We start from the raw sequence: 24760 nt of genomic DNA, 5'->3' as shown, positions 1-24760 counted from the left end.
AGCATTCTAAACTCACAGTGTCAGAAGTTTGTAACTCAACAGTAGATTTAAACGCAGTAAATTCAAGCCAGAAGCCTTATTTTTCAGTGTAAAAATACATCTTTTGTTTCTAAAGTATCAAGCTTTATTTCAGGCTTTTCAAAAGGTTTTAGATTATACTATTTTTAAAAAATCAAAAATTAATTGCTAGAGTTTCATTTCTATATTCCTCAGATTGCAAGTCTGCTTTGACATAATTGAAAAAAATTGAAAAGGTTCAGTGATAGGCATTTAAAACTCCAGAGAACTCATAATGGGCCATATTCCATATATTCCTGTGCAAATCTCACTGACATCAGTGGATCTGTTCTGTACGCATCCTATTTTTAAAATCCTGCGTGCATAATCACCAGCATTGTTACAGTATCTACCATAGGTGGGTGCAACTCTGAATGCAGATTTGCACTGTCAGCCCTAATGGTTCTCTCTTGAGAGAAATTCAAAATGCTGTTCATAAGCTGTTCTGGACTTTCAGGTAACTAATCGCATCTCACACATACACTCTCAGATACTTTTTGGTAAAGAAAATCAAACACTTCAGAATACATATTTATATGACACTGTTCCAGTCTGTTGAAAAAAAAATGTGCATTTTAAAATATTCACTTAAAGAGATGTAAAGGTTTGTAGATAGTATAATAACAGCAAAATTATGTTAATCTTATGATATATGAATAAATGAGCCCAAAAAATGTCAATGCCTAGTACACCTCACTGTATGTCAGTTGTTATCCTTTCTTTCATTTAACTGTGTATGAAAGAGAAATTTTAGTTTCCATTTTTTGGGAATGGTGCATACATGTTACAGCCTGATCTTATTTGAGTATAAGATATTGTGTGTTTAATTAACATTACTTCTGTATGTTTAGGTAATTACCATTAGAACACAGAAGGACATATTGTACTTACTGCCTGTGCTAGAGCATAATGTGCTGGACTACAACAACTACACTTGTTAAGCTGATTTTAGCATTTCTTCACACAGCAGGAAGCATCCATGCTGTGGTTTCTTAATCTACTCTTTAACTACTGCACTGTACTGTACAATAAAAATAATAATTATGATCCTCATCTTACTACTACTGCTGCTATACAGGTGACTTTGGCTGCTGTTTCACTGGGTTTCACTGTCCCACACCCTGAAATATATCTTTCCCTTCAGAGTTTTATTTCTTATGTGATATTGCTGAACAGAGCTGAATTTTTTGAGGACAGGTTTGTTGCATGGATTGTGATGGCTTCACATTTGTTCAAGTCTCCAAGGACCCTCACCAATAAATGTGAAAGAGACAACAGCAGAATGGCATACTTTCCCATTTCCACCAGGATGAAAAAAATACTCTAAATTAAGTCTAACCTTAAATGTATAATCTGTCCTTGGGAGGAAAAAAAAAGGATATAGCATCTTCAAGCTCTTGGCATGCCTTACGAGAAAAAATTGGTTCTAAGGGTCTCTGATCTTGTGTTTTAGTAAAATAGAACTGCACGGCTGACTGACAGTTCTGATCTAAAGCATTTACGTTTAAGTTTTGATCTCTCTGCTTTTGATTAAAACTAATGAGCTCATTTAATTCAAAATGGGAATCTCTGATAAGAGAAATAAGGTTGATGTGATTGGATTAGAGGGGCAAATTAAACTCTTAGAGCAGAAGTTTGTGCTTATACAGTGTATTAAAAAGCTGTTGGCGTATTATGGTGTGTTAGATGATGAGAAAAATTTCATAGTAATTCATATTTAATCAGAAGAAATGAAAGTACTAAATATAACATGGCTCTGCTTTTCCCTCGAGTGATAAAGAGCTGTACATTTAAAATGACATCGAATTCATGCACTCTAAAACAAAAAAATCTTAAGAGACACACTAAAGAAAGGGGCACTGTTGTCAGTTATCACAATAGAGCTGAAATGTCACAAATACAAGACAAGTTGACCACATTAAATCAAGGACAATTCAATATAATTCTTAGCTCACAAACAAGTCTTTATATTTCTCTTCTCTACATAACAAATGCATTTTAAATACTTAAACGCTTTCTACTAGTAGTTTGTATTGTTCTCCTAAACAATAAAAGTACAATTTCAATTTTTTTTTAATTCCTTGTTAATTCCTCACTGAAATTGAAATTTCTTTTATCTCCAATAACGCCTGTTTATTGTAAGCTGCTCCAGAATTTTCCCATTAACAGTATTTTGGGGACAAGTTGATTATCAAGGCTAAAAAATAGGAATCATAAAGATTTTATAAAGAATAGTGAATACCTCAGTGCTGATGCTATTTTAGCATGGTTTTTACTAAGAGTTGGAAGTATTTTATGTGGTTGCAGTTAAGGGAGGGAGAAGTGCAGGTGAGAGCTATACTTAATTGTGAGCAAGTAATATCCCTTCAGTTGGGCTAAAAAGATATTTCAATAATGACTAATTAATTGCCAATAAATGATCATACAATGACAATAATAATAATGTGTGTCATTTACTTGAGAATTCTTGTCTTCAGGTTGTTTAATACTTTATTGATAATAAAAGCCCTAATTTCCCCTCAGTAATGTGGAAACTACGGCACACAAATCCAGCACTGACTCAGGTATCACTGCAGTTGAGGAGAGACTAGGGAATAAAAATCTGCAGAATTTGTCGCCTATTTCAGGTGAGAATTGCTACCTAAGTGAGACACTGCCTTTCACAAAATACTGACAAACAGTTTTTAAAGCAATGTCATACACTCTAGTGACATACTCTCCAACTCTAGTCATAACTAAATTGGACAAGAAAGAGTTAATAAGACAAATCTCTGTTAAAAATTCTATGGGAAAAATAACTTGAAAATGAGACATACTGAGTATATGTATATTTTTGTAATTTCTTTTTTGCTAAATAAACATTTTCTAAATGAGGTAAATTGATTACAACACTCTTAGCATCCATCAGTCATTTATTTTTAGTCAGTTCAAGGATTGCACCTGAAAAATAGCTTAGAGGGAATGTGTAAAATCTAAATTATGTGTATATGTATTTTTTCTATTCCCTAGTGGAATCTACAAACCCCAGTTTGCTAACCACTGACAACACTCTAGAGCGCTCTTTCTTCATCCGAATGAAATCTACACTGACCAAGCGAGGAGTGCACATCAAATCATCAGGATACAAGGTAAGGGTTGCACTGTAGCATGAAATATTGAGATCTTCAAATTATGTTCATTCACGTTCCAGGAACACCTTAATAGACAGAGAGAGGAGCTATTTCACATTTGCATTTGTCTCATTCTTTTTGTTAAAGAATCATTAATACGTATTTCCAGCCTGAGGTTTGGCTTTTGTACTGCACTTCCATTAAATTGATCATTATTATGATAAATGTTGATGATAACAGCATGATAGCTTTCAAAAGAGCAACATTTCCAAAGTAAAGGTATCTTTTACCAAAGAAGGTGAGTCAGAGTAACATCACTTTTCCCACAGTGGAAAATTACTGCTCATTGTGTTAGACTGTTAGTCGTCTTTGGGTTATGTTTTCCACAGAGAGGTAGGATTTCTTGATGCAGGCAGCATGCTATTTCATTTTGCTGCCGTTCCAGCTGTAGGAAACAACAAGCCACAATGAGTACTTTTCCACCATTTTTCTTTTGTTGTCTGTCTGAGGGGCATCTGCTGCTGGGGATCATATTTGCTGGATTTCAGACTCTTTTAAGATATGAAAGTCTCTTGTTCCTTATCAGCAGTAATCTCATTTTTCTTCAGTTGTATATCGCTCATAGTGCCTGTAGCTACCACTGGCTTTGCAGTATACTAAACCTAGAAGGAATAGCACATTTTTAACGTTGTCAACTTGTGGAATGAAATATGTCATCCATTAAGTTTTATACAAGATAAAAGAGTTGCAAGAAAGTAGCTCTGAGAATGTGTGAGTATTTAAAGAAGTTGCTTATCAATGTTCATTTAAAAGATTCCACAAAAATTTTGTTTCAGTTTTTAGCAGAAGATTTAGAGAAGCTTTAAAGTAAAATTCCCCAACTCACTTTTCCCAAAAAATTCTCAAGAATATAAGATTGTAGTAGCTACGTGAGAAGTTAAAATCTGGCAGAAATAACTTCTTTGCAAGCGACTGGAAGTCCTTCTCTTGAATGGTTTCTGGGTGTAGACTATTACAGTTGTTGCTAGTAGAAGTTTTAAGTCCAAAGCAGTGGTTCTTAAGGCATTACAAATTTTGATCTGTGTCCTGTTTAATTGTCAGCGCCTGAAAGAATGCACTGAGTACTTGTTCATGTTTACAAGTCTGGGGAGGTATCAAGACCAGGAAGCGTACTGACACTGAAGTGTCTTAGCAGGAAGAAGGAGAATGAATGAATGAATGAATGAATGATCACATTGTGGAGTCACAGAATTATTTGGGTTGGAAGAGATCTTAAAGATCATCTAGTTCAAACCTCCCTGGCATGAGCCGGGACATCTTCCACCAGCCTGGGTTACTCACAGCCCTATCGACCTGGTCCTGAACAATTCCAGGGATGGGATATACACCACTTCTTTGGACAATCAGTTCCAGTGTCTCATCTCTCTCACAGTAAAGAATTTCTTCCTCATATCTAATTTAAACCTACCACCTTTCAGTTCCAGGCTGAGCAACCCCAGTTCTTTCAGCCTTTCTACCAACCACATAGGAAAGACATTCCATCCCTCTAAATATTTTCAAGGCCCTACTCTGGTGTATGCCCTTGCTGTGTTGGGCACCTCAGAGCTGAGTGAAGCACCCCAGGTGGAGATCTCACCAGAATGGAGTAGAGGGAGAGATCCACCTCCCTGGCCCTGCTGGCCACACCTCTTTGGATGCAGCCCAGGACGCAACTGGCTCTCAGGCTGCCAGTGCACCTTGCCAGGTCATGTCCAGCCTCTCATCCCCCAGCATTCCAAAGTCCTTCTCCTCAGGGTGGCTCTCAATCCGTTCTACACATGGTCTGTATTCGTGCTTGGGATTGTCCTGGCCCAGGGACCTTGCACTTTACCTTGTTGAAGTTGTCCACAGGGATGTCCACACGGGCCCCTCTCTCAAGCCTGCCAGGTCTCTCACTTCCCCCTGTGAACAGCACCACACTGCTTTTCCAGGTCATTGAAGTTAAACTAATTCTCAGGATTAGGCATGGTTCACCCAGGCTCAGACAAAGTTAGATTGATAGAGAACTTACTTTGCTGGATATTCTTGATGCAATAATAATGGGTAAACATAGGGAATTTGTCTGTGGATTTTGTAATCTCAATTTTTTTGCCAGATGTAGGTAGGAACAAAAGGAAGACGTGAATGACACTGTCATTCTCTCTCTTGGACTCCAGACAATCTAATTTTAGTCCAACATCAGAACAGGACATATAAGCTGGCTGCACAAGGTGGGATTTTTCTCATTACGATACAATTTTTGAAATTCACAGTAGACCCTTGGCTCAAAAGACATGGTAATGTCTATCATATAACTACAGTTTAATTTCTCTTAGAATTGCTAATTACTTATGGAAGCATTTAAAACCATAACTGAGATGTCACAAGTATAGCAAAATTAACTTTGAAAGATCACATACCATTTTTTGGCCAGTGTTTTCATGAACAAAATTAATGGATAAAAATATGATAGCAAACAAAACTGCCTGTAAATAAAACATTGGGGTTTTTCCAAATTTTTTCATGAGGCAAGTCGGCTTGAGTAAAATTGCATAAACAGTGTACAAGCCCTAGGCAAGTGTAAAAAATAGATGTGCAGTTCTTCTGCTTTTTGATGTTTTTAAGGATCTTTTAACTGGCAGTATTAGGCTGAATTCAGCTGTGTCCAGCAATATGATTTGCGCTCTGACAATTTTTCAAAAGAATGGTTATTGGCACTCAGTGTTCTATGGAAGGATCATTATCCATGGCCACAGCAAGCCCCAGAAAAATAGTAAATTCATTTTAGAAGAGTGAATATCCTTTTAACTGAGTTTGAAGAACTGCCATGTTTAAACATTCTTGTCAGTTGGTGGATCAGACAAGCATAATAAAACTCAACTGCTATAGTAAATGTCACTATTAGGAATTGATTTCTAGAAGTCCAGTACTAGAACAAGCTTAAGCCTCTTGAATTAATTAAGGTATGTATTTTAGCAAAATTAAGAAAGACTCATAAGCCTTGTAGATATACATCTATAAGAAATTATCAACAGGGAAGAATTGTTGCATAACATTAACAAAGATTGTGAGAAAGACTGGCTAAGGTCTGCATCAGAGATCCCTGGAAGTACTTCAGCACTTACTCAGGAAACCCTGTGGCAGCTGGGATCATGGGGAGCAGAGTTCCTGCAGGAAATCCTGGTGGAGCAGGCTGACACTAATGAGCCACTGTCTCACACCTTGAGAATACAGGGGGGCACTGAATTTTCCATCTGTAAGATGTAAGGGCTCTTGGCTAACACCTTCCCTTGAGCTCTGGTGAGGGGATTCAGGGGTAACCCCCTTGAATCATCATACAACCATTCACTGGGAGCAGTGTGCTAGGAACTGTCTGTGTTATGAGTCAGGTTTTAGCTCTCTCAAAGGTATTCAGTTCCCCGTGGATTCAATCCTCCAGCAATGACAAAATTTTTTCATCTTTATGAAGTAATTGTGTCTTGATCCCAGCTCTTGCTGAGCTCAGAACCACATTGTCATTTTGCTTTGCTTTGAGTACTACTGGTGAATGTTTCCTGTAGACAGCAAATGATTGAGGTGGTCCACAAGGTTCTTAGTCAATTTTCAGAATGAGTGGTCCCTGCCTTAGGAAAATCACATAAAAGTGAAAACAGTCCAAGAATGAAATTGATTAATCATTCAGGTTGATCCAGTCAAAACTAATTTTCCATCAAAAGAAATGCTGAAACAAAAAGCAGACTGATAAATTTACACATATGTATACCTCAAAGAAATCCTGCTCTAGACAGTTCTGACTTGAGATGAACCTGTTTATAGTCCCTTCCTGGACTGATATAACTAGTTCTGAATTACACGTAAAGATTGAGGTAATTGTCTTTTTCCATTAATTATGTTACCTTAAGAGTGTAAGTGGAAAAGTGATTAATCCTTCCTCTCTCTTTCCCTTTCATTGTTCCCTAGAACTCTCCTTGAATTAGAATTTCACATTCTTAATGCTCTTAGGCTCAGTGCTAAAGAATTATTATTTTTTCAGTTAATAAACTTAAAATCTTTAAAAGCAGTGAAATAAAATCTGGTCAACTGATAAAATACATAGAAAACAAATTAAAAGAAAAAAGTTATAATTCCATTCACTGCAAAATGCAGAATGTATTACCATTGCAGCTGTTGTCTGAGATAGGTGCTGGAGAGTATTACTGTTTGTTCTCCACTGAAAATGTAACACATCTTCCTTTTTTTTTTTAATATTTATTTTTTCATCAGTGAAAGATGGTTTTGTATTAAATTTTGATTTTATCTTCATTTTACCTCCTGTTCTATTTGTTTTTCTCCCTTTGAGGGTCACAGTTCTGTCCACTTAGAAGATTTTCCAGCTTCAATTTTTCTGCTGTTTGACTTAATCATATGTCAAAGCTAATTTTAATTCAAAATAACTTTTTTTGGGATAAGTGATACATTTTCTACTCCTCTACAGTATCCTATTATCGTTTTGTCATGTTTACTTGCCTGTCTGATTGTGCTAGAATTTTCTTTGTTCTAACTTTCATGACCTGATACTGTTCTCTTGAACCAAGTTTAAATAATGGGATCAAGAAGTAGTCAAAGCATAGAACAGCATCAGAGTCAGTAGTTGCCACCTGTTTCCAGCTCATCAACTCATCAGAGATGCCTGTATAAATCCATACATACTCCTCTACTGTTTTATGGAGTAGCACCCTCATTATAAACTATTACGGAGGTGGATAGGCAAACGTGAGCTTGCCTCGTACTTTTACTGTCACTGTAGCAATCTCTGAATGTGGTATAACCAACATCTATTGCTTCTCCATCTCCCATGAAGTTGGCAATTAAACATCTTGAAGACCCATCAGTGAAGTTAAGGACATCCTAGAAAACCTTCAGGCTGTCCCTTGCAGTGGAGAGATTGCATAAAAATAATTAAATGCTATATTTTTTAAAAAATGGTTTGGTAAGTTTAGTTTAGAAATTTGGATGGCTTGTTGCACATCTAATTTCTGCAGTTCAGTAGTGGAGGATGCAAGGTTGGTTAGCTATACTTCACACATCAGTTGTAGGAGGTATATCAAAATTTTTTAAATAATACTTAAAACTCCAGAAAAGTGTTTTCACAAATTAGTCTTGTAGTCCTCATGAATTTTTTTTTTTTTTTAATGATGGTCTTTCTACAAACTCATTTAAAATTAAACATTCTCTGAGAATGTACTCTCAGATTTAGTATTTAAAATCATAAAGTTAGAATTCTTTGAATGACAATCTTGAAGATGTAAACCTAAATTTTTTGTTGAAATTTTATGCCCATCATGGTTCTACTATGAGTCTTTTTCATGCTATTTCTTCCTTTGTTCAGTTTTTTTTGTTTGTTTTTTGGTTTTTTGTTTTTTTTTTTTTCATTTTAGAAGAACTTGAGTTGGGCAGGATTTGCAGATCTTAGTTGAGCATTTGAAGTGCAGGTTTTGGCAGAATTAAGATTCATTAGTCCCAGAGGGAAAGAGAGTCAAAAAATTGTTTTAGAAAGACAAAATTACATTACACTCACCTTGTGATGATGTTCTCTTGGTTCAATCCAAAACCGAAATGATTGTTTCTCATCCAAGTGAGATTCTCATTCTGGAATTCAGAAACAAGTTGCCCCTACTCCAAATCATTTTAAGGACCCCATATATTATTGCAGAAAACCACTTTCCACTTCAGGGGAATAGGATGGAGGAGGAAAGAGAAGGCAGGGAATAGTCTAATAATTGGTACATTTTTGGACGTGGCCTGTGTTAGAGACAGATTTCATTCCTTCTTCCAAATGAGGGAATTCACTTATCCCACTTTACAGCTTAGCCTAAATTTTTGCCTCCTCTTCTAATATTTTTCACCCTTGAAATCTTTTCTGTCAAGTATTTTACTCTGTCGCAGAAAGATGTCTTGACCTTTCTCTGTAGGAAGAAAGAAAACTGCAGAATTTAGCATTTTATCACATGGTTACTGCCACACCTCTTTAATTGAGTGAAGAAGGAATAAGAAACCAACATCAGGAAGTATTATGTGAAGAGTTTTCTAAATGTCAGCACATGCATTCCCCAGACTTTTCAGCACTGGGAAGACTTAAAGGTAATTTGTCAGTGAGAAAGAACTGATCGAGAATTCACCCATGTAAATCGATGACCTTTTTGTCAAAAGGAAGTCTCTTAGCTAGTAAAGATGCAGCACAACTTGAAAAAGAACAAAATACTAATGGGCCTATTCGAATCTTATGAAGTATCTACTTGTAGATATAAAGATATGGTTCAAGAAATAATGGTCTGCAATCAGATTAAGAAGACTGGGGTTCATTTTATGCCTTGATATAGAACAGTGAGAGAGCTGTTGGAAAAGCTTGGTTAACACTCAGCATCTAAATATATTAACCGTTTTTTTAAAGTGTTCAGTAGATATGAATTCCACCTTCTCAAAAGGAAAAAAAAAAAAACAGGGCTGATTTTAAATGGGATTTATAGCACTGTTCTACCATTTGGGAAAATTAATATATGTTAGGCATTCATTATTGCAGTAGTGCTATTGAAATTAACCAGTTAGTGTTATATAAAAGGCCTTTTTAATAGCAATCTTCTGTACAAGAAAGTTCCAAGATTTGATCATTCCTCACAATGACTGGAGCTGCAGTATTCCTGACACCTGTTATCAGGTTGTGTTTTTCATCAAATATTGTCTTAAATGTTCAGATGGCCTCAGAGTTGTGGTTTGCTCTAAACTGAGTAAAAGGGAAGTCAGTTCTGAGTTCTGGAAGGAAAGAAAACATAAAACTGAGTTAGCACAGATTGCTTTCTGAGAGATTTTTTATTTTCATGAATTCTATTATCAAAGTATAAGGGATATAAAAAGATAATATTATCACCAAATTAGCAGTAATTGCCTTTGATTCGCGTTTTTAGGCAATGTAATTCTGAAGCCTCCTTTTTTAAAAGTCAGTGGATATAACTGTGAGAGAAAACTGAGAATAAGTTTTATTCTGACACATAATAAAATATTCAAAAAGGACAGAGAGCAGTTCCAAACCAAATCTGGTATTCTTTCAAGTACCAAGTGTTACTGAGTCATAGAGACAGAAAATGCTTGATACACTTTCATAAGCAGCACTAATTATCTAGACATGTGAACTCATAGTGCAGTGTGAAGACCCATTACGGTGTTAATAGCAAAACTCAGTGAGCTGGATGAGAGCAATGAGATCTCAGCAGAGAGGGAACCAGAAAATACCTCTTTTTACACATTGGGAGAACAGTATCGTGCTTCCAGGTAGGAATGCCTACTGAAAAAAAAGAAGTCTTCAGTCCACAGTATTTTCTAAAATTATCTACCAATGTTGTTTACCACTGTTTACTGTTAGTGACTGGGAATATGCCTTTCGTAGGAGCACAGAAAAGCACACAAAGCCAAGATTTTCTTTAGGACAGAGAGGTGTTGCTGCTTGAATCTCTGCCTCAATTCACTGTTTTATAACTGCTGCCAGTAGATGTTTTGGCCCACCTTTTTTTCATAGTTTAAAGATTGTTTTAGATGTGCAAATGCAGACACTATTAACCATTTTATCTCTACCATTTGCAGCAGTTCACAGCTTTTGTCAAAAGTATGCTGAAAAATAGGCCCATACATTGATTTCTACATTTTTCAAACTTTCACCTTTATGTGCACTTTTTACCTGTGCAAAGCTTTCTGTTTTTATTGGCTTTTTCCTGTTGCTTATAAAGTCAATTATACTAATGAATGTACTTTTGCAACACTCATCTGAGTCTGGAAAGTGCTAACATACCAAGATATCAAGTAACATGCCAAAGATAACAATGGCTGTTTGTGTCAGAGCCAACTGTAATTACATGCTGTATCTCATCTTCAGCCTTTCTTCCTAGCATATGAATATTGTCAAATCATCTCTGTGTTCCAGTGCATCACACTTCATTTTCTCAGGCTGGTACTTCCTTTGTTTTGATGGTTGCCCTGAATACACTAAATGAGATGCCAAGAAGAAAGTACTCAGACCAGATAGTGTGAAGTTTAGCAGAACTTTCACCAAAACAAGCAACAAACAACCAAAGTGGAAAAATAATAATAATAATTTAAAAAAAATTTAAAAAGACAGAAAAAGATGAACTTCTGCTCTCAACTGGCCTGCAAGTGACTGTAGAAGAGCTACTCAAAAATTCTTTTCTTTAGAAAGAAAACAAAGTGTACCAGGAGCAAAACATTTTCCTGCCCCTTGGATTTAGCCCAGTGGCGCTTCCTGGGGCTGCTGTTCCTGCCGCCTTCCCATGGGAGAAGAGCAGGGCTGGCAGCATCCACCTCTTCATGTGGCAGATGGCTTGGCTCCTTGCAAGCTTCGCTGTTTTTATATCAAAAAACCCTTAACTTATATAGAGAGCTTTTTTTTCCCCCCCAATTCGATTAACATTTTTTCATATCCACCATAGATGTGTCCACTCTAAAGACTTTACTAACTACTTTGAAGCAATACATGAGTAAATGTAAAATTGGTAGGAAATCATTATTCACTGCAGCTCTTTATGTTTGATCAAAGTGTATTAGAAAATCAAAATACCCCATTTGCTGATGCAGATAGCACCAGTTTGCATCTGCTATTCACTTTCTGCATGAATAGGTGTTTGCATAAGTTTCAAGCCCATCATTTACTCCCAAGCCAAAGTTATTCATACATTTTGGTGTCATATGAACCAACCTTCTTCTGTATTCACTCATTTGACAAAATGGGAGGGAAAAAGGCACAGAGCATTTCAGACGTGTCCACCCACAGGGTGCCATACATGAAGCCAGTAGTTGAACAGGAGGCTTTCATTCCCTGACTTTACCTGGGGCAATGACTCCTGGATAGTGATCTGGGCACTGATGTGCCGGTTTTACCATCTAGAACAGAAAATTGATCATGAGTGCTTCAGAGCATGTTTCCCAGGGAGGGTTACTATAGTGTGTCCTTTTTCTCTACCCTTCAGAGTGCATATTCTCCACTATATAACGAAGAATGCCTCTGTTTCTAGATGTTTAAGCTTCTTCTAAGTGTTTGGGCATGCCTCTTGATTTGTCTGTAGAATGGCATGTGGTTGAGCCCACCTGCTTTTCCCCATGGAGAAAGCAGAATGTAGATGTTTAGTGGAAAGAGTTTCAGTTTCTCCTTTTTACAGCATCATTAGGAAGCTGTCGTTCTAATAATAATAATTCCCATTTGACATCGTAGAGGTAAAAAGAAATCACTGCTGACATCAAAAATGAGGTGATATTTCAGCAGTATTATTTCACTGAAAATAAAATGGAAGTCTTTATTACTCCCAATGCTTTTAAAGAAAGCTGAGCAAGGCTTATACTGACCCTAAAGCTTATATACCTTAATGCATCTCTAACCAGTATGAAATAAGAAATTTTAATTTTTACTAATACATTTTTTGGCTGTTCCTCCTTTGTGGAGAAGGATTTTGTGCCTGCTCAAAAGAAAATTGTCAGCATCTGAGATTAAGCCTGGAGAGCACCTTTTATTTTCTCCATTACTTAAAATTCTTAAAAAATACTGCAAACAAATGAAAACACTAAGTGTATTACAAGAACTGGTAATTTTCTTAAAATCTTCATATTGGAGTATTTACTGAAAACTCATATAAATTGCATAAGGAGGTCTGAGCTCTGAAGAGGTTACTCTGAGGAGGGTTACAAGTTTTATTTGACTTTTTATGGATAAGTATTTTATTCTATCTGAACTTTCTGTTCTCATTGCTATGTGAATTGCTTGCTATTAAAAGGACACAGACAAGGTCTGTTTCATCAGTGGTAAACAATATTTTTCACTTTTATTTCTGATAGCACATTAGACCCTCCCATTCCCCTTTCATTTACAGATGTATTCAGCTATAATTCCTGTCTTTTTTTTCCTTCCTAAACCAAACAATATGGCACATCAGTGACTCTATCAAGATATACAAGAAAAAGAGTGTATCCTACTAATATTTGACAATATTCCCAAAGTTTGACATCCATTCTTTTTCTAATGATTTGTTTTAGGGTGCATTTAGAGAGAAATATGCACTGCAAAAAATAAAAACAATAGGATGCAAGGCAGGTGCCTTCAAAACTGATGGTATTATCCCCATCAAAATAAAGTTCAAGAAATAAGTATTCTTCCCATGGCTTCCTTTTACAGAGTTGGTCACATACTTGCAAATAGTGCAAGTGTCCGCTGTACAGCAAGAAAAACCTGTTAATAATGTTTCAATCTTTTCACAATGAAACTCAAGGAATTTTGCCATTAAATATGTGGTGGGATCATCACATTATTTTGTTTCAGGCAAATATGTTGATAACATAACAGTAACAGCTCATCTGCTGTTGAGTTGCTGCTTCTGTTATTCTCAGAAATAAGATCTGAATTCTTAGAGGCATGAAAATATTGATAGTTATAAGTCTTTTAAAAATCAAAATTAGTAGATACCAGTTACAGTGAAATATTTAAATCTGAAATGAACTCTGCACTACTGATGTAAACAAGTCTCATTCTGTGCACAAATAATTTGGACCTTTTCCCCAAGAATTTTTCATGCATGAGCAAAACGCCCAATTTAATTTTGTGTGAACTCAGTGGCCTCTTTCACTATTTTGGAAGGTCTGAGGTATTAGATAAATATTTCTCAGAAATTCTTATTTCATTAGATTTTTCATTAATTTCTCCTTGCTCAAGTACTCAGAAATATATCATTCCTGAAAGATCAGCGGCTTTCAGTTCTTGTGATCCTTTGCACTGTGGCGTTGTTACAAAGACTATGCTGGTTGCATCAGTCCATCACTAGACGTGGCATTGTGCTTAGGAGGTACCTAAGTGCAGAGCACTGTTTCACTCAACTCACAGGGCATCTCTGGCTCCAGCCTGGATCTCCCACAGTCATATATGCAGGGTTAGGAATGGGCCACTGGACACAGTGTTTCCTGAAGAAGCAAGGAGCTGATTCTCAATACCCAAACATGCATTATGGGTTGTTTTCAGTCACTTTATAGTCATATGCATTCATAAATTTTTATATGGTTGGAAGATGCAGACTTTGATGGTACAAAGCTCACAGAAGAGCTTTAGATCACTGGAGAAACCACAGACAAAGTTTATGTTGACAATTTATCAGCTCTTCTCCGTCAAGGAAAATTGTTTTTTAGTGCCTGCCTATTAGCAATCACATGCATATTATGAAATTGAGTTTTGGGGAGGACAGCCTGCCATCTGTCTTTTCTGTCTTTTTTTCACAATGCATCATTCTAAAGTTAAAACTTTCTGTGCTTTAAAATGATGTAAAATATGAGATGTCTATAATAGAGACACTTGGAAAGAAAAATGTACTAAGTAGAAATGTAAATCTTTATAGACTTTAGAAACAGGCAACTGCTGATGCTATACTTTATGTTTTAGCTACAAATGCCCTCCACATTTTCCACATGCCATAGTGCTGATAATTAATTAATATGTACCTCAAGGAGAGTGAAAATGTTTCCTTCATAAACTCTTTCTGGTTCAGGGCAGTTTTTGTGTGAGTGAAATGGAACCGAAAATGCCTGTTGTGGAGAAATAAAAAGATGTGTGCAGTTTCCTTTTTGTGTTCTGATATGCTGAGATTTTATCAGTAATATTGTTTTCCTGTAAAAATATCTGCCTCAGAGAAAATCTGCTGTGTAGCTGTCAGGATTACACCTCTTAGAATATACCTGTGGTGATTCTGTTAAATTGATAAAAACAGAACACTCTGCTGTGTAGAAGGATTGCTGAAAATATTCCAAAGCCCTTTCATGTGTAGCAGCACTTGTATGGCAGTACGTTTATTGTGCTATAAATTCCATCACTGATTTTGGCCATTTCAAATTGATTCTGCAGTAACTGTAAGTAATGAACCTTACAGACAGAGCCAAAGGAAAAAAAAAAAAAAAACACCAAGCCAATAAATTTCTGCCTGTAGGAATACAAATTGTAGAGTTCATTTAGCCTCAGTTTTTATTAAATCATGCAGTGAATACCCCACAAAGCCAGAAAATGTATCCAACAAAATATACAGTGCTATAGCCCTGGCTTGCTTTAAATTTAGCCATTAAACCAGACAGTCGATTATCCAAAGTACACGTTTGTATGAGGTGTCCTCAGGATTTCACCTGAGATTTAAGGTGCTCCACATAAGTAGATGAAAGTGCAGAAATTATAACAGAAGTGACTTAAACAGAAAAATAAGCCAAATCTTGAGCTGTTTTACGTGGTCTAAGCAATACCAGGCACCACTGGATTTCATAGGACATGCAGTGAGCTACTAATGACTCACCAGGTCAAAGTATACAAAAATCTTCAAAATTTACATATCTTTCTAGCTTATTTCCCTTTCTTTACTGAAAAGTTCTTCCAGATTAACCAGATATTAGTGATTCCATAGATTTTAACATAAAATTAATGTGCTTGGTAAAAATTTCCATAGAAAAGTTTTAAAATCCATCTAAAATATAATGTTCTAAGGCTTTCACACTATAGGAAACTCACTGACCTCGATTTGTTAAATATTGTATACATTTTTCACAATCTTTTAGATCATTTCAAGTCTTATTTTACCAATAGACCATATATCTAGTTCCACTAAACCAGTGGGCTACACATGAGATTAAAGTACAGATGAATATGCACATATGTTCTACCTTCCGTTGTTACTGAAGAGCTAACTGCAGATTTTAATTCAAATGCAGAAAAGATTAGTTTTCTTCTACAGAGCTTTCTTACCAACATTACAGGAGAGAGAAGAAAGCTCACATTTTATTTTCTGTGCAAAAATAAATAAATGTCTGGGTTGGGTTCCTACAAGCCCTGCAGCACTTCCATGCATCACAGCTTGCATGCTCATGTATCTTAAAGTCTGCACTGCATGCTGAATTCATTCTGTGTGTCTTCTTGTACCTAGCTGCATATTTTTCTGAACCTCTGTGTTGTCTGTGAGATACTAAATCCTCATTCTGAGATCAAAATGCTTGAGTCCGTTCTACCCTTATGTAATCCACAAAGATATTTGTTGTCTAAGACATATTCCTTGCCTCTCTCTATAAAAAAGGCTATTTGGTCAATCTGTCCACTTTATAGCATCAGCCTAAGTGACACACAGAGCAAAAAAAAGACACAGAAACTGGGGCTCTAAGTTAAACACTAAGTATGGTGAAAGCTGTAATAAAATAATGAGAGTAGGGAAAGCTATTTTTCCTTTCACTCTGCTATTTTGTGTTGCAATGAGGAACACAGTGAGTGAGTCTGAAGTCTTTTGAATAGCCCCTGGTAACTAAGAGCAAAGAAACGTTGCTCATTATCTCTACTCCCCTCCTGAATAAATATTTCAGCCATCATAAATGAGTGTGACATGAAGGGCAAATGAATGGCTCTCATTCCACATGAGAAACACTTGACAGCTGAGCAACCTGTAGGTTGTTGTAAAGGTGCAGATCCTGTGAGCACTGGATGGTTGGGTAGGCATACCACTTATTTCTCTGTGACCTAAGATTCATACTCTTAAATGAAAGATTCCCAGCCTTGCAGAGAGAAGTCCTAGGTGTTCAAAATGACTTTTGGTTAGGACTTCAGTGTGTGAAAGACAGAGCTGTCCTAATTTTTTCTGGTTATTTTATTGAATTACATAGAAAAACTTAGCCAATTATAATGAAAAGTTCAGTGTGGATTGACAGATGGCCTGCAACACCCCTACTGTATTTCAATTATAAATATGATTGATGTGGAGGTAATTCCTTGGTAACCTGTTTTTCCAAAAAAAAAAGTATTCTAAGTGGTGGGTTAGTAAAATAAAATTAATCTATGCATGTTAAACTTGCCAACTTTTGAATTAATTGCATGAGAATGACAATCAATTAATAAATGTTAAGCAAACAACAGAAAATCAGTGAATTAAAAATTACTAAATTGATTCCAATGCCGATAAAGCAAGAGTCTGCCATAATTCTTTGGTGTAGATTCAAGAACACGAATCTTGTCTCATCAGTTTTTCTTCCCCATTTATCCATGTTTAGCATTTAAAACAATGGTTCTTTATTATGATTTTTACAAATAAATTGCTATCTATAAACTAGCTTTCTGCATTAAGTGGATTTTAGAAACAAATCATAGATGGTAGTCCATTTGTAGCTGTCAAGGAGAAGGTCAGAGCTTTGCAAAGACCATCCATCTCCAAATGGATAAAAGTTTTTTCTTCAAAGAGAACTCTCATCCCTCATATGGATGAACTTTGTCTACTAATGACAGTACATGTGGCTGTGTGTGCCCCAGGCTTCTCCTGTAGTCCAAGTCTCTGTAAAGCCACTTTTGGGCTGGAGGTTTGCAGTTTCAATGCTACTTTCTTTATCAGGACCATGTGAGGTTATTTAAAACTGTTCAAACAGTCAGAGAACTACTGACATTAGATCTTTGCAGACGTACAAGAAGAACTTTGCGTCCCCTCTTATGATCATTCCTTTTTTGTTATCTGGATGTGGAGGCATTACTATTCACCTGCAGAAGCTTTTCTGAAATTTGCAGTCATAATTTTTATAAAATCAGCTCATATTCCTTACTGTCTATTTTTGCCTTTATACTGAAAATTTTTCATTTCGATTCATATAAGTGTCATTGATGTGAGGAAAGTGAAAGCATATTAATAATTATGGAAATTAATCTTTTTTCCTAGCTCCACTTTTGCTTTTGTAACTGTTGGGGCATTCTCCAGGAAAGCTCACACATTCTATTGTCCAAGATCTTTGGGTAGACCTTGTTTGCTTGTATACAGCCAGCAAAAATTGGGCAGTGGCAGGGGAAAGCATACAAGCATTAAAATAAACAATTACTTTTCACTCTGGAAGTGTACGCCAGACACCATTAGCATAAGCAAAGGAACCATAGTATTAATGCCTTTCAAGTAATAGTCCTCAGCCTTCTCCACTGTGTGTCCCTGCTTTACTATGTGCCAAATTCAGATCTTTTGACCCATTTAGCTACAAAATTAGGAAGAGTGAAAGTAATGTTTTTTTTAACTAATTTCAGAATGAGTTGTGGGGCTGCAACCACAGGTGGAGAGCTTGAGCAGAACGTAATCATTCCTGTCTTAATCAAGGTTGACTTGGGGAATCCATTTCTGTCTTTGCAGACAACAGCATTTTCTATATCTTTTTCTCTGTGTGTGGGAAAATACATTAATATCAGATATTTTGTTTTATCTAGTCCTTTCTCACTTATCAAGTCCTTGCAGAGAATCACCTAAGGTAATTGTTAGACTGCTAAGAACTACATCAAACAAAACAGTAGGAAAAAAAACCTAAAAGAACCTCTTTATTTCTCCCTGCAAAAAAAGAAATAAAGAAACTACATCTGAATTATACTTATTTTTAGTTGTCTTTAGTGCAATAATATTTGGTCACCCTGACATATAGAGCTGAAACTAACTTTTTTAAACAACATTTTCACCCTTTCTGTTGCAGAATGATGCAGCCGTTTCCCACCATCTCCCAATACTCTGATAAACTGCATTGGAACTGATGCAAAAAAAGTCCTTTTTTAGGTTTAAATTTCACTGCTGGCAAAAGCACCAGAATTCTGAAATAGTGAATTTCAAGGGAGTTTGCTCATGGGCAGAGACAACTATTCTTTTTTTGGAACCCTGCACACTTCAATAGCTAAATGCTTTCAAATTTTTAAAATAGTATTAAGGAAAAAATATCCCCAAGGCATTATTTTTAAAAGGAACTTCAAACATTCCATGAAGGAATAAAAAAAAAAAAGAAAAAGCAACATATTTGAACACCAAGAGATTTGAAGTGGCAAATCTGTTAAAGTGAACTGGTCTTTTGAGTTTCAGGGTTAAATGAGTATTGACCAGAAATTAGGGGTGCAAACTGCTGAAAATTCTGAGATATTCCAGATTCCTGGTTTGACCAGCAGTAGCCATATTCTATAGGAAATCCTTTATAAATAAGTTAATTATGTTAGCTAGATTTTAAATTAACTATGTTTCATTTGTTCCTCTGAGTTCAACAAAATCCATTTTAACATTTGCAAGAAGAGCAAGAAAATCCCAGTTTCTTAATCTTTTTTACTACATGGACTTAATTCTGCAATAACTCAATATTAAAAATTTTAGAGTTTATATTTTAAAGCAGCTGTGAAGCAAACAGATATTCAAGGGTAAATCTGCTCATCTTGAATCCTTCTGCAAATGGTCTGCTCTGGAGGTCATATCAAAGAGATTCTTTTTCCGGCTTAAACCTGTCTTTTCTAAATAGATCTCAACCTGATCTCATTTAATGCATTGATGTCTGGTTTCTAAGTCATTATATTTGCTGTATTACATATCAAAAGGACTCTTGAGAAATTCCCCCGAATTGATAATTCTAATTTCTTATGTATAGCTACTCTATATTCACTCTGAGGACAGCTGTATTGTATGCTAAACCACGAATTGTAAAAATTGATCTCTTTGTATGTAGGTTTGTATTAAATTGAGATACTCTTTTTTTTTTTTTTCTGTTTGTTGCCACACATGGGTTCCTGGTGTCAGTTTGTATTTGGCTGTTTGAGCATATTAAAGTTTTGCTAGTGCTTATGATGTTCTTGCCAAGAGCGCTCTTGCAGCAATCTGCACTAGAACAGTCTTTGTGCCAATTACTTCAAAACGTATTCAGTTATAAACCCAATTTTTATGGCTACTTTTTCAGGTTGCTGTGTGTTGATTTCATTTAGTTTCTTTTTTTTTTTTCATGTCGATCTTCAAATGCTTTTAAGTTTTGCATTGTGAAAAGACAATACAATGTTGATAGAGTTGTTAATAAGACATCTATTAATGGTTCAAAGGTATTAAAACAAAACCTAATAATTTAAATTAGTAATACTGCATATATTTAAAGGATGCTCTTTAAAAGTGGAAAGTTTGGAGTTCTTGTTGCAGGGGCTGATTATTAAAATGGAAATCTTTGCAGTTACATAAAGCAAAAGAACTGAAAATTTATAATGAATGAGTCAACACAATATTTCTTGAGATATAATGTAAAAGCTGATTTCAGGAGTGTCAGCTCTACATCTTTTGTTTAGAGAAAAGCAGCTTGTTAATCCACTGCAATTAATGAAAAACCACAACATGGGAAAGGATGTCCTATCATTAACATATTTTACAATACAAATGTGCTTTTGAAAGGAGAGATTTGATCATGCGACTTTTACTACTGCAGTGTATACCAGCGCAAGACTGGACTTCAGAATTCTGACACAAGGGCTGTCGTGGCAATAAAGATAGATACGTGCCCGTATACAGCACAGAATGCTGTGCTGTGCTGTGCTGAAGAGTAACTGCTTATCTAGTATCCCAAATAAAAAAAATTAATGTGTCATACAGCAGCATGGAAAAGCCATAAATTTAGGATCTAATAATGTTGATCTAAAGGATCCATAAATATTTGAGAAACCTCTGCTCTTCTGTTCATTTCCAAGTCCGTTAAGATTTGATCTCTTGAAAAACATTTGTGCACTCTTGAAAATGCTTTTCTTTTTGTTTGTTTGTCTTTTAATGGCAGCTTTAGGAATTGTTTATCATACAACAGTCTTCCATTATTCTCAATAAGTATTCTTAAGATAGCCTTAGCCTAGCCAGTGTACTTGGGCAATCTCACGTTCTTTTACCTTCACTTTTTTTTTTTTTTTTGAGAGTTAGAAAGCTGTCCCCGTTCCCTTCTCTTTAGTTTATTCTAGACATAAATAAGTGGGATATAAACCTTCTGCATCCTGAGGTTGAAGAACAAGCAGTTTGTTGCATGTGTGCTCAAATCAGTAACTTTAGCACTGAAGAGATCTGTTCCCTGTAGTGTACTTGAATGAAAGTGACTGTGGCTATTGTGCTTGCTGCTGATCTCAACATTCTCTTATGCAATCAATAATATTCTACTCAGGTCATTTTAGGGATTGAGCGAGTGCTTTGAAATGAGCCTACCACACTGGGTTGTTTCTCACATGATGCTTGTCTTTAAGCACCAATAAGTTTGAGGTCTCATAAGGATACTTTTTTAAAAAACCCTTAGGATTAGCCTAAATTCTGCCTGTGACTATTTTAAGCAGTAGAATAGCTTTTGAATCTTATTATTTGAGAGAGTGATAACAGAGGAAAGATGGGAAAAGCCTAAAGTGTCTCCAAAAAACTAGTATTGACTTTTTAACAATAAAATATGTCCTGAGACCAAATATGCTGTTTAAATGTAAATACCATTTCCATTTTCAGACTGTCTTTTGCAGGTGTATTTGAAGGGATTTGACATGTACTTGTAGATGGAAAAGAGGCTATTGACCTTGAAACTATGTATGTGTTAGGAATAATGTTCCCTCTCCTTGAAGTCGGACTCGTATTCTTTGAATTGGTGCTCAAGACCACAACTCTGAACAGTGGTTTCACATGGCATCAATCAAGACTGACTGCAATGCTGTTTCTCAGGAATCATAGACTATTCCCTTGTCTTATTTTAATCCACTATGGTTCTGAATGTATCAGTGACAGCTGCACAAAATATTACTTTTCGTTGTTCTGGGGAGGACTTGATATAATAAGACAAGGTTGGTGTCTAGATGCAATGTTCTTTAATAGATGGACTACTGTAGTTGAAAAAAAGACCCCAGATATAAAGGGGTTTCCACATACAAGCACTTTTTCAAGGCTAAAACTGAAGTATTTTTGAATCAAATAAGAGTTGATAACAATAACCATAAGTAGACATGTGATTTGGTTATGCTGTCTGGGAGAAAAGACAGATGATGCTTATGAAGTTGGAGATGGCTGATTTTAACAAGGGAAAATGATAAAATTATTTCATAGATTGAAAGAGATAACAAATCTAACATTGACTCAGTAGGAACATACATCTATAAACTTTATGTGATGGATGAAACCCATCACGTAAAGTGTGCATGGCAAGCCCAATGTGTCCTCTGTGTGTTAAGCTAAGTGTACATGATAGAGACTTGATTGGCCTATGGACAGCAAGTTGGATGCATTTGGATGCATTTGGGACATCTCAGACTTGCTGCACGTGTGATGATCCAACATATTACAGTTGTATTGGCTTATTCCTTTTCAACGCAAAGATGTCATGCTCCATGGGGTCTCCTGTTAGTAATACTGTATGGTTTATAGAAATGCAAGAAGTCTGAGAAAGGGATATGACAGTATTACAGGAACTGCACACAAAGCCTTACTGGACCCCTCAGATCCCAACTACTGCTGAATTATAAGTGTAAGCCAAAGATACCCTCTCCCAAAGCTTTCATGAAGACTGGGAGAGCAGGCTTCGATGTCAATGAGGATGGGGCTGTGGAACCACAGAAACAAACAATTTCTGACCATGAGAAAACATAAGTAGAAATGTAGTGATTACAGTGAGACATGGGCAGGAAAGAAGAGAAGAGTGTGCTAAATAAAAAAAAAAAAACTATTCTGAAGTTTAGTAGACATGGTTATATTTACATGTCAGAAAAGGAAAAACTTTCAGATGTCATTGTGTTAATTCCCAATGTGACACTGGACTCGGTTTTGTCTTAAAAGTCCAGAGGAAAGTCTGCTTCCAAATGTTCACTCTTATTTTAGAAATCACCTGAAACCATGTAGGAACTCATTACCTTGCAGAGTGTTAAAACATTTGTCTCACTGGTGTCATAGACAGGTTTTGAGATGCATGTATGTATAACAGTGAGTAAAGGAGCACGCAATGCTTTGGAAGACAAATGAGAGAATATGGGTACAGTTTGTAAGCTCTCTCTTTGGCTAATTTCATCAGTTTAAATTGGTGGTGTTTTAAAGATTAGGTGTTGATTTTGTAAGTATAAAACAACATCTTTGAGGGACCAAAACAAATATATATATGTGTGTGTGTATATATATATATCTGTCAGAAACAGTTGTTTCTGTAATGGGGGATAAATGTGTGTGTGATTTGTTTACAAAATAGCTAAACAAATACCTAGGTGCACACACTAAATAGATATAGATGCTTTTGTATGTGACTGTTTTCTAAAAAATTTATCCAATGCAATAATTTTAAGACTTCAAATGTAATGTCTCATTAAATGAGCTGGAGGGACAACTTCTGCCGGTGCTGTGGTTTCACACACACAATAAATTGGCATAATAATTTATACAGAGAACAAAAGAAGTAGTTTAGAAATTTGTTTCAAATTGAAGTTTAAGTTTTGAAGCACACAGAGACATATGAAAGGTGAAATTCACAGATTTTTCATGCTTGCAGGTTTTTATAGCCTCTGGTAATGCATGTCCTTACTCTGACATCACATGTATGTGAAAGAAATGGATGTAATAGTTAAAGATATCTTTTGACAAAGAAAGTATTTCCATCTTCAGAGGTGAGATTTAGCTTTAAAGGACGATGAGCAGGTTCCAAATGTGTTTTTCGATTGCTGGGCTTTACTTTCCTTAAGTATTGACAGAGGGAAGGTTTTATCAAGGTCTTTGTGATGTGCTTGTTTATAATGAGTAGGCATTAGTAGAGCACATCTAAGTGCATATCGCTAACAGATGACTAAAGAGAGCATATGGCAGGAAAAAGAAATATATATTTGTCCAACCAGCGTGGCTTGTTAACACTCCCACACTCATAAACTCATGTGTTTACATGTACTTACAATATTTTGCAAATCCGTTTTCTAATCAGCTAAAAATAAAAGCCAATTTTTTTTTCCCCAATATTGGAGAATCAGGCAAAGTTGATTTAGATTTTTTTGTATTAAACAAAGCAATTAAGCGGTATGGAAGATTTTTACAGGTGGTTTTTTTGTTGTTGTTGGTTTTTTGGTTTTGGTTGTTTTTTGGGGTTTTTTTTTGCTTCAGAATTACATCTTTACAGTAAATGTGTTATTTTCGTTTCCCAGTGTTAAAAGTTTTGTTTTCGCAAAATGTTGTTTCCCTTCACCCACCTGCCTATCCAAGGTTATGCTACAAGCAGTAATATAGATCAGAATGGCCTAAGCAAAATTCTGGTCTCGATTAGGTCACATCATTTATTTTAACCATAAGAGTTCCCTGTCCTTCTATTGGATGATCATGGAATCATAGTTACACCTACCAATAAACAGTTTGTAAGCAACTAAGTCTCTGGACAGTTAACCCAGTCCAGCTCCCAGCAACATATAAAAGGAGTATTGTTATTAATTTAATTTGGGAGGTAGATAAAGAAATGATGGGGAAATCTGTACAGCTCTTGATGTACAAAGTTTCTGATGATCCTGTGACCAGGAATATAGCATTCACCCACCTTTTTGCAATTGACAGAACACAGTATCACTGTCTTCTCTTCCTGTGACATCTAAATGTGCCTGTCTGTTCATATGGCATTATTAGAAAGAAGATAGAGTTTAAGGATTGATTAGGACTAACTTTTCAGAAATAAGCATTTATAAAGAAAACTGCCCAGGAGAACTGCTTTTACTTTTGATTTTCAGTATATTCCTAGCAAATTTTTATTAAATATTTACATCTGGAGCC

The 24760-nt window shown here is 35.8% G+C and overlaps 1 protein-coding gene across 4 annotated transcripts in view; it reads left to right on the top strand.

The window, feature by feature from the left end:
- NPAS3 (neuronal PAS domain protein 3) overlaps positions 1-24760 on the top strand; it is a 596430-nt gene that overhangs the window by 538355 nt on the left and 33315 nt on the right. For all 4 annotated transcript variants that reach the window (XM_040067722.1, XM_040067721.1, XM_040067724.2 and 1 more), the window contains one exon: positions 3067-3185. In XM_040067722.1, coding sequence (XP_039923656.1) covers positions 3067-3185 — 119 coding nt within the window. The remainder of the gene's footprint in view (positions 1-3066; positions 3186-24760) is intronic.

The sequence above is a fragment of the Hirundo rustica genome, chromosome 6, assembly GCF_015227805.2.
Source record: "Hirundo rustica isolate bHirRus1 chromosome 6, bHirRus1.pri.v3, whole genome shotgun sequence".
Lineage (NCBI taxonomy): Eukaryota > Metazoa > Chordata > Aves > Passeriformes > Hirundinidae > Hirundo > Hirundo rustica.
The sequence above is the reverse complement of the archived record's forward strand: the minus strand, read 5'-3'. Positions and strand labels throughout refer to the sequence as shown.